Source organism: Drosophila teissieri, unplaced genomic scaffold (assembly GCF_016746235.2).
Source record: "Drosophila teissieri strain GT53w unplaced genomic scaffold, Prin_Dtei_1.1 Segkk48_quiver_pilon_scaf, whole genome shotgun sequence".
Taxonomy (NCBI): domain Eukaryota; kingdom Metazoa; phylum Arthropoda; class Insecta; order Diptera; family Drosophilidae; genus Drosophila; species Drosophila teissieri.
In genome coordinates this window covers 45,768-56,711 of record NW_025225007.1, presented here as the reverse complement: position 1 = coordinate 56,711, position 10,944 = coordinate 45,768, and the positions used below count along the sequence as shown (strand labels likewise).

At 42.3% G+C, this 10,944-nt stretch overlaps 2 protein-coding genes across 2 annotated transcripts; both read left to right on the top strand.

Moving 5' to 3' along the window:
• The first annotated feature begins 2,177 nt into the window (after nt 1-2,177).
• Nucleotides 2,178-2,550, top strand: LOC122625653 (accessory gland peptide Acp33A-like). The gene is made up of 2 exons (XM_043805754.1): nt 2,178-2,185; nt 2,249-2,550. Exon 2 carries the CDS (start codon nt 2,277-2,279, stop codon nt 2,418-2,420), a length of 144 nt encoding a protein of 47 aa, XP_043661689.1. The 5' UTR covers nt 2,178-2,185; nt 2,249-2,276; the 3' UTR covers nt 2,421-2,550.
• A 4,719-nt stretch (nt 2,551-7,269) lies between these two features.
• LOC122625650 lies at nt 7,270-8,723 on the top strand. The gene is made up of 2 exons (XM_043805752.1): nt 7,270-7,434; nt 7,500-8,723. The coding sequence occupies exon 2, from the start codon at nt 7,530-7,532 to the stop codon at nt 8,649-8,651; it is 1,122 nt and encodes a 373-aa protein (XP_043661687.1). The 5' UTR covers nt 7,270-7,434; nt 7,500-7,529; the 3' UTR covers nt 8,652-8,723.
• Nucleotides 8,724-10,944: the final 2,221 nt, after the last annotated feature.

Genomic DNA, 10,944 nt, shown 5'->3' with positions numbered 1-10,944 from the left:
AAGCGGCTTAGTGAACTTAAGTAAATTAAATGTTATGGTTTTTCGCGTGGGCTGCGGGGCTGTGCGAGTGCAAAGTTGGGGAAACCTCAATGAAAATTGTCTTTAAAACGGATTTCGGCGACGACAATGCGAATCGCAATAAATACTCCAACCAAGTGGCGGTGGGTGTGTCTGGGCTCAGAGGGTTGCTACACAGAGCGCTGGGAAATTTGCATATTTTAAATTACTAGTGGGGCCTCTCGGCAGCGATTGCTTTTGAGGTTGACAATGGCGCTGCCACGACAACTCCAATTTATTTGTAATTTGTTTGAAATTTATAAACGCCGCTCCCACACCCACACCCACTTCCTGGCCCCAGAGAGTCTCTATTTCACACACGCACACCCTGCCACACATAATTGCACTCATAAAATGCCAAATACCCGGCTCCGCACGCCTCGATATTTATGCCGGAAAGTGATACCCATTGCCAAGGCGGGTGTTTTGGAATAAACGAATTTTACAAACAAATAATACAGCTTTTTTTAGCTTTCTTGGAATTGGAATTTTCTACCTATTATGCTTTGCGGATATCGGATTTTATCGGATTATCTAGTAGTTGGCATGGCCAGGTCGATCACCTCATTTCCAGGAAATCCAATCCCACATGCAGACATATCTTAATGCTCCCCGACTTGGGGTAACTTCGGGGAAGCAAACAAACAAATTATGTGCTCATTTGAATACACATTCTAATGCGAATCACGTTGACAAAAATTCATTGAAGCGTGCAGGATACAGCACACAGGATACAGGATACGCACACAACCGCACCGGACTGGAAGGATACCTTGACTTTCGAACTCTGGTCTATCCAATCAGGCCTGCTGTCCTGCCGGCTCCTGGCGCAGATAAAGATAACGTGGCAGTGGCAAATGGTCCCCACCTCGGACGCTGACAAGGACATATTTATAAAGCGCTCATTTCGAGCAAAAGCACATATGTACATACATGACTGGAGTAGCAGGAGTGGCAGGAGTGGCATTCCAATATCCAGTTAATCTATCAGGACATGGTGCAATGTGTAGAAAATTAAATGTGCTAGCTGGAGTCTCAGACACTGAGAAAAATGGATGCTACATTCAAGATTGCGCTTCGATATTCAAATGGCTGGCATGCAAATGTACTTAAGATTAATCACGAAACCACTTACTACACACTAACTGCGTGAAAAATATCATGAAAAGCAAATTAACAGATGCGCAGCAGCATTTTCTGTCAGTGCCTTTGTATGCCAATGTCCTTGTTGTGCGCCATGTAAATGCAAACTAAATATGTACAAACGCCACAGCCAGGCACTAAGTCGATTGCTTCAAGGACTTTCTCGCGCTTAGCGCAGAAAGCCACGGAGAATGGGCGAAACGGAGAAAGGGGAGCAGACAGATGGAGAAAGCAGGCAGGGAGTGGGCTGGATTCCTGACGGCTTTGTCATTCACACCCAGTTGGATGTCTGCCTCCATCGCTCTATTCCGCATTGTCACTGCTAACAGCTCCTCCACATCTCGCTTTCGTGTCCCCTCGAGTGTAAATGAGTGGCTCCATTCTCTGCACCACCGCACCACCGCCCCACCATCCCCAAACACCACCCACCTGACTATACATGTGCCGGCAAGGCTTTTTAATAAGCAATTTATTTTTAGCTTAACAACGCTCATGTAATGAAAAACGCGAAGCCTCCGCGGCTTACGATTCACTTGCAATGATTTCTCCGCCCAACTCACGCCCACTTTTCCAGCCCCCTTTTCCGCGCCGAGCGTGTTTGCCAACGATAATTAATTTTTTTGGCCTACCCCAAGCGAGAAGCTAAGACCATGAGTTCGTAGCGCATTAAAAAGAAATTAAAATGTTGCCATTCTCCTCCGCATTTTCCACCTCGCCAGCCTCAAGTACATCTAATGAGATAACTTGGAGACAACTGGCGAGAATCGAGTCTATGGGGTAATAATGGGCAGCAAGAATGGCTGGTTGAGTACTTACTCAAATATTCAAGAGCATGCCTCTTTAAGGTATTATTATAAACTTAGGACCAAAATACAGTCTAGTAATATTGTTACTAATATTCATAGAAAACAGAAAGTTTACCATTTCTAGCTGTCACAAATCTACGAAGCGAGTTACATTATAAAACGTTAAGCGATTGCTTGAGGTAATTAATGCATGTTAATGGTAATTAGTTGTATTACAAAATAAAATATTTGTATACTTGAAGATGCTTTTCGTGTTTGTCAGTCCACAAAATGTCATCTTTCAAGCGAGTTCCATTATTTTGTACCATAATCCTGATCCTAGCTGGACTGGGTCAGCACACAGCTGAAAGTCGACTCCCAGACTGCGTTCTTTATCCCAGATGTCTAATGACAAAGGACCCGTGTTGCATGTAGTGCATCTATAGAAATTAAACAAGAATCTGGTATCGCAACTGGAACTGGAGAACCAACGATATATCAGCACTTGTCAGGGGTGGTAACAAAAAGTGCACTCTGTTTTAATAAATACAAATATCCACAAATATCTGGCCTTAAAATGGCAACATTTCGAGTCTCCTCATAAATCAATTTCGTTTTTACTACGAGTGCCGTTTGTCTGTGTTACTTTAACATGACCACTGCCAACGATTTTTCTGGCCATTTGTGTGTCGTTCAGTTAATAAAGCCGCAAACCCGAGAAGAAAAAGTAGCAGATTCAACAAACAGGCAAAAACTCTTGGTTTTACTTTTGGTCCGCAAGCGTATAAATATTGTTTTTAAAACCCAATGAAATATTGCATGCGTTTTTGATGGATCGCCCATATGTACACATAGCATTTATAAATAAATAAATATAATCATAAATAAATAATGGGCCAGCACATGACAGCTCTTTGGCAAAAAAAGGCACAAAGCAAAATAAATATTACACCAAATTAAATACTTACTTCATCGCCTTTGATTTACATATTTTATTTAATTTGGCATAAAAAGTTAATATGTAATGTTGAATAAAAATTAGTGTCAAGGTTTTTGTAAGTCATAATTTAACCTTGAATATTTTTAGATCAAACATGTACTTAGCAATATTTTAGCGTAGTACATGGACCTGGTAAGTATGCATTAAAGAGTTCCCAAAAATATTATTTTAAAGCTGTCTAGAATTTTGTGGCACCCACCTTTTTATCGTTTTAATCATCCGCGGCTTAGAGCTCCGAAAGCAACCTGAAAAAACAACGCAAAAGGGTTTCATATTAGAAATGTATAAAACTTTTCATTTTCGTTCCATTTTGTTTTGTTGCGCCCGCTTTTTTTAATATAAAATGGCTTTGGGTGAAAAATTTGGAAAGTGAAGCGGGCAAGGAGAATATGTAAATATGTGTTGGCTGCTGTATTCTGGATGTTGGATGCTGGATGCTGGATGGTGGATGCTGGATGCCTTTGGAGCCTACGGAGCAGCATGCTCGGAATTTAAATTTGTAGCTAAGCCTCGAAAAATGCGAGACGCTTCATTTTGCGAAAGCAACTGGACCCTTTTGCGGGTGTGTGCGATGTATCTTTGGTGACAAAGGACAAAGGACAATGCCATCAGGCTGTGGGGGGCGACAATAAAATTAAATATTCTATTTAATGGCGCCGTAGTATGCCAGACGCGTCGCGCAACTTTTCTTGATGCATTCCAGCAGGAACAGGGGCTTGGCCCGGGACCTTTGACCTCTTTGGCATGCTCATAACTACAACTTGAACTTCCTGCAGCGCTGCGTAAGTCTAATCTTCTGTTTGCTGCAGATAACAAACTCGTACTGCAATCCAATAAAAAACAAAGCAGTAAACTTTCATTTTAATTCCGTTTCCTCGCCGCCGCTCACATTGCAGCCACTTTATTCGAATTCTGATGGCCCGTTTATTAGCCCGAGGCCCCTTTTCGAGTAAGCAAAAATAAAGCCACGTCCATGTCCTCGCCAGGGGCATGCAAATAAAACAGATTTTATTGGCGGTCCTGGGATCCTTTTTCTTTTTACCAATTTTCGGCCAGCACTTTTCCTTTGCCTTTTTCTGGCCAAACAAGAGCGATGGAAGGGAAGGGTTGTTGTTTGGCAATTTCGTGTGCCATATAAATTAAACAGATAATATAAATTAGATGGGATCGGTCGTTCGGTTTCTGTGTGATCAGATACCGAAAGCATATTTAAGGCCAGGCCTTCAGCCAAAATCGATGACGCAAATAATGCCTCAATTAAGCTCGCAGCGAAAGTTGTTGAGCCAGCGATGGAAAACATAATGAAAAGCAAGCATAATATTTTCATCTCCTTGAGGTCGAGGCCCCAACTCAGGCACTCCACTCTCCACACTCCCCAATCATTTTCAATAGATATTTAATACTCGGCAGCATTTTTTGTTTGCCCAGCCCCATCCCCTCCCCCATCGAACCTTCCCCCCGCAGACCACGAGGGCTAACCACAGCAAACAGAGTAAAAATTCTTTTTTTTTTATTCCACGCTCCTTGCGCCGAAAGACGTAATGAGTGGGCGGATGTTGGGGGTCAAAGGTCGGGTTGGGGGCGTAGGCAGACTCGGCATTTGTTTGAGTAATATTTTCGTGTATATTTTTCAGCTTTTGTGAACATTGCTGATGCTTATTTTTAGTACCTAGTAAAAGGTTACTTTGCATTGAAGGCAACACAAATTTGTACCAATCAAACCACTGTAATATGGAGAAAATAATGCGCTTATGTCTACTTGTATTTAAATGCTATTTCTATTTAAATGTGAGAATAAACTTCAATGAATACTATTTGAGCCAAATTGAAATATTTCAAATAATTCTCAATAGGTATGGAGTAGTCGATTGTTTAGCTACATCATCCCTTGACTCGGGGCAAAAGTTTTAAAGGCGTCACAACCTTGCAGAGCATTACAACTCACTTGTTCCGGCTGGCGGGGGAGTTTTCCAGAAATGGGTCTTAGTGCCCGGGTTCGGGGGTTGCCTGGTTCCTGTGCGAGTCGGCCAGGGTTGCCAGGTCCTTGCACACCCAGTCACACCCACTCACCCCCACTCGCCACCACTCACCCCCATTGACGGCGCATAATTGCGCCGCGTCTGAGGCAAAATGAAAATATTTGAAGCTGCGAGCTTCTCAAGTGTAAAAAATTTAATTTCGAAATGTAGGTTTAACGAACGGAAATTGCTTTCGCTCTCCGCGGAAAAATGGAGCAAGCCCTTGCCGTTATTATTGTTGCCTGATTTTCCCTTCAACTTTTCGCCTTCCCGTTGTGGCTGTCGCTTTTCGGCTGCGGAAAAGGCCAAATAAAGGCAAATCCAGGAATAAAGTCCAGAAGTAAAGCATATCTCATTTGTGTTTGTGTTTTCGTTTGCAATTTGTTTGGCTAACTTTCTGATTGAGCTCGTGGCCCATTGCCACGAAATTATTTAATGCCTTACATCTGGCCCCCCCTCCCTACAGCCTCTCAACTTGGCCCCATTTCCCCGATGGCAGACTGCCTGGTAATTGCAATTGATTTGTCGAGCACTTTGCACGCCAATTTGTTTCTGGTCACGGTCAGTTTGGCCGGGAAATGTGGTCAAGGCTGCGGGGGGCCTGCATACCGAGAAGGTTATAAGTGGGCACAACTTGGAGTCTTTCTTTGATCTCGAGATGTGAAAAACCAAATTAGCACCTTGCCAAATTGCTTTGAGCCACTTTGGTGCAGAGGCGGTAACTATTTTTGGAGACCCAGCAATCAGCGTTTCTTATAATAAAATAAAAGGAAATGGAAAATATATTTTCCACAGTATTTACATCTTTGTTTACTTGAGGAGTAAACGTATGCAATACCTTAAATCGCAGTAGAATTTATTTCTCAGTTTCTAGGAGAGCCGCTTATGTATTATGATAATTATTATGTTAAAAATAAAACATTTTAAAATCACTTGAAAATGTGTATTAAAGTAAGCTTAATATAATATATTTTCCACATTATTTACACCATTGTTTACTTGAGGAGTAAACGTATGCAATACCTTAACTTAAATTGCAGTAGAATGTATTTCTCAGTTTCTAGGAGAACCGCATATGTATTATGTTTATTATTATGTTAAAAATAAAACATTTTATAATCACTTGAAAAAATGTATTAAAGTTCCCTTCTAACCAGGTTAAAAGGCTGCGGGTCTACTTTTCGTACAATATAACAATTTAATCCCTTCCATTTGAACTCTCAGCTACCCACGCGAGGTCAAAGTGCATTCCTGCCCAGTGTCATAAGGTGGAGGGCAGCTAACCTGGCTGCTAGGAACAAGTTCCTACTGAAAAGGCTTACTGAAACCGGTGCCTGAAAGTGTGTAACAAAAAACAACTCTCATGGAAAATCCGCAAACACACTATGGCAAACTTTTTTTAAAAACCCTTACCCAAACTTTCGGCAAATATGTTGGCAAACCTTTTTTGGTCAGTGCCAAGAGTTCGATCAACTACCAGGGCACTCTATAGGAAACATTAATAACATTATCCGCTCCCAACGCCCAAAACAAATGCAAAACAAACTAATCAAACTTTTTGCAGGATAACCGAAACGACACAAAATGCGCAAAACAAATTGCTTTATTTTCTAATTCAGCTAGAAAGCATTTTCCATACTTTGTTTCCGAGCAGAATCTACGAGCGAGTGGGGGAGGGGGATGGAAAAATCGAAAATCAATTTCTGTTAATGTGCCTGGGCCAAGAGTTTTCTGCCAAGAGACCTTGCCACCCACCCATCTAGCCAACTAACCAGCCACCCAACTCAACCATCTCAACCAACCCAACCACCCAACTCAACCCATGAAAACCCAGCATGCGTTGGCCAGAGCATATTTTTGCATAAAGTTTATGCAAACATTTTTACTCGAAACCCGCATAAATTACGGATGCCGTCTCGGTGCCCTAATAAACCCTATCTGTTGGATGTCTGGGGCTCAGTAAGTGGCCCGCCTGCTCCTGCTCCTCTCCAGCTTCTGCTCCTGCTCATGGTTCCATTGGTTTCAATGGTTCCACTGGTTCTGGTGCTGCTTATTTTGCATGTCATTTGCGTCTGAGCACTCTGCGTCCCAGATTTTGGCCCAGATCTGGAGAAGCTCTGCGGGTTCTGGGTGCGCCGGTGGGCGGCGCAGATAAATCTTCAATATTTATTGCAGCCAACTTACCACAAAAATATATTTTTTCATTTGGCTTAAAAAGTGTGAAAAGCAGGCTGAGATCACAGTTACCCCTGCCTTTGCTTTTCTCCACTACTCTATCAGTATAGAACACAGCCCACACTTTGTAGACTCAAGTGAATAATTTTTCGAAATTTGTACTTTTTAAGAACAATTGTTGCAACACTCGGATTACATAGTTTACAAAGGACTTAGTAATCTACATAAATGCATAGATAAGCAATTGCACGCAAAAGTATGTGCTGTGTACTATTCTTTTTCGGCTTTTATTTTAAATATATTGCATTTATCAAACTACAGGAAACTTAGATACAATCAGCCAGCCACAAAATGCCGCCCATTTCAAAACGAAGTCTACGGAAAAAGTCCAATGCAGTTCAAGAAACTCCAGCCGAATTAAAAAAGACAAGTACGCTTTCGAAAATAATAATTCAAGGCACTGAGAAGTTGTTCTTGGACTCGGGAAATAATCCAAATATTCAAATTATTGAAAAACCCAGACAAATGCGGTATTCACATTCATCCATTTCCAGTGCGGAACCGGATTTGCAGCGCCATTCTAAACCGGAAATCGATAATGTGGCAAGTAATAGCCACGCACGCGGAAAGTTTAATTCAATCAAAAATAAACAGACATCAATCGAGGTTATTTCTGAGATTAGTGATATGTCCATTGCCTCAGTGTCGGTGAGGAACCAGCCGTTCGTGAACTTTCTCCAGGATTACAGCATGGCTCATGGTTCCGTTCCCCGAGAAAGTATTCAAGAGGCCATCGCCGAATGGGATGAAATGACAGCCAAGCAAAGGGAAGAGTTCAGTCCTGAAAACTACGTTCTAAAATTATGCAATCAAGTGCAGAATCGTGATGAAATTTTAAATGCGGTTGCACTGCATCCGGTTCATGAAACTACAAAAAGAGTTCGAAATGGATTTACTAAAGCCAGCAAGGTCAAGAGATTGTCTCCAAAGCTACGTAGGTCGACAAGACCACGAGGTGTGGTGAGTCCCAGAAAATCAATCAGAAAGTCAGCCAAAAAGGATGTGACTCCAATGGTATCTGTGCGTCTAACAAATAGTGCTTCGGCCTACAAAAACTTTCTGCGCAAAATCCGTCAAGCAAATCCTGGTCTGATGTCCGTGGAAAAGACCTCCCTATGGCGCAAAATGACTCCTGCCGAAAAGGATCTTTATAGAGTAGTCAAGCCAAGCCGAGAGAAATCCAAAGTCAAGAAAACCAAATCAAGAGCTCAAGCTCCCAAGCGCGTAAGAAAGCAAAGAGCCTCACGATCCACCCAGGTGCCTGAAAATGCTTTAAATTACTCGGAAAGCAGTTTCAATATTCTGCGAGATGGCCAACTACAAGTTTGGAACGAAAGCAACACTTCGCTACTAGATACTAGCCGTTCCTACATAGCAAGAGCCTTTGATAAACTCAAGAATATGTTTATTTAACCATTTGTTGTCCAAATTTTATACTAAGCATTTGTGATTGCTATAAAAAGAACTGCTCGTAAGAACGCATCAAAACACCAAACAAATTTTACGGGTTACGTTGGCAAATCGCAAATCTTAAAATCCCTAATTGATTTGGGAGGTCTTATGGTACTTTTCACAAATTTCATTAAGCCTGGCCACACATTGGTGTGTAGTTTATCCTAAATGTCCTTCCCAAGTCAGTCGAAAGGGGTTGAACTTTTAATTCCCCATGCGGAATTATTCATCTGCTTGTGCAATTTGTTTGCTACTTGTAACTCTGAACCCTCCACAATCATCGCCGATTTGCGGGTGGACTCTGGACACCGAAGTGAGTCGATGGGCCCTTTGTCTACACTCGACTTTCCTGCATTGGTTCCTGCTCCTGCTCCTGCTCCCGGTCCTGCTCCTGGGCCAACAAATTTCTCGCCATTGTTTACTCGGTACGGAGTCCGGAGTGCGGAGTGCGTTCCAGAGTCGTTCCAGCCCCCTGAACTCTCATAGCTGCTTCCGTTTCCGGCTTTGTTTTCGTTCCGTTTCGTTCGAAAGGCCCGGGGCTAGCATTCCACATTTGGTGTTTATTTTATTGTACATTTGCTGCCGGCAACTCCGCTGAGCCGTGAACTGTTCGGCGTGTCATCATTCGCCTTGGCTTCACTTGCTGAACATCATCATCATCATTATCATTATCATCAGACCCGGAATCAGCAACATTATCACCAGCGCCATATCCATGTATGAGAGGTAAATTTCCTCAGCGGCCCTAGAAACAAGGAGCTTGGTGGTGTTGATGTCTGTGCCCGTTGTTCTGGCTGCTGTTATTGTTGTCTTTCGGTTGCTTTTTAACGTGCGCCCTTCGTGTTATTTACTTAACAATTTACTGAATAATTTACACACCTTCCCCACCCAGCGGAAGGGAAAAGCTTTTGGGCTGGGCATATTGGGCCAGGAGTCAGGAGAGGTTATAAATGCAAAAGAACTTGAAATTGCACTTAATTCAGAATTTTTAAAATCTATCAATGTTGTTAGTATTGTTAATAAAAAGTACTTATATAGATTATTTGCAAATATAACATATTACATGTTTTGAACAATTTATTAAAAAATTATCCCTCATTAAACTATTGAAGAAAAGTCGTATAGCTGGGTAGCATTTAGTCTAGCTGAAAACGAGACATTTTCCGTAGGTTGTCAGTTTTTTTTGTTACCGCTTCGCTTCCTGTTTGCTCCTTGCTGTCCACCCCCACCGCGCCCCCCTTTCCGTTTTCCTCTGATGGGCGTTGAATTATGAACCTGACTTTCCTTTTGGGGCTTTTGGTGGGGGGCTCTGTGGAAAGTAAAACTTTCACCGCTGCTGCGTGCCGTGAGTCTGTGCGACTGTGTGTGTGTGGGTGTGTGAGTTGGTGTGGTTGATAGTTGTCCACAGAATCACACACACACAGTAAAGTGAAGGTAACACAAGCGAGTGCTTGTGTTTACTTAGTCGAGTCTTTGACTGACATTTAATGCGGTTAGCATACGTGTGTGCGTGCTCGCTCCACTGTGTTGATAATGTGCATAATAAGCCCTAATTAATGTTAAATAATGAATTTTCTCATTTGCACGCCGTCAGCGTTGAAAAGGCATTGCCTGCGGCATTTCCTCGATTTCATTTTATTTCGAGGCAAACACACGACTTCCAAATACTTGCAGCTGAAGCCCCGATGGCCCCCGAAAAGGATCCAGTATCGAGCAGATGGGGATGTTACAAATGAGGTTGGAGGAGGTCTTTTGTTGTGGTTCCTGCACCTTTCCCTTTTTCGGAATTTACCAAAGCCACAGCACAAACATTTTAAATATCAGCAGGTTTTACTTCAGGGCACTTTGTGTGTTTGGTAATTAAATGACCTTATCAGAGGGCCTTTTCAGGTTCGCAAGCCATTTGACAGGCGTAATTTACACGAGCTTAATTGAATGTTGAACAAATAAATGACAAGAGCCGAAAAATGTTTCCCAAAAAGGTTGTATCTGCAATCAGGTACTGGACATTCAATTACTTTGAGATCCTGTCCAAAGTTGTAGGAACTCTTTTATAAATACAACCAGGAGGTGAACTTCGTTGCCAACTTCATCCCCAATGCCCCAAAGTAGCCTATCCTCACTATGCCCAACTTTTCGTGGGCAACTCTTTTAAATCGAGCACTTTTGCTCATTTACAAGCATTTAACCGAATTATACCAGCAACTTTGCGCATAATAAATATCGAACATGGCCCCTTCGAACCCGAAATCGT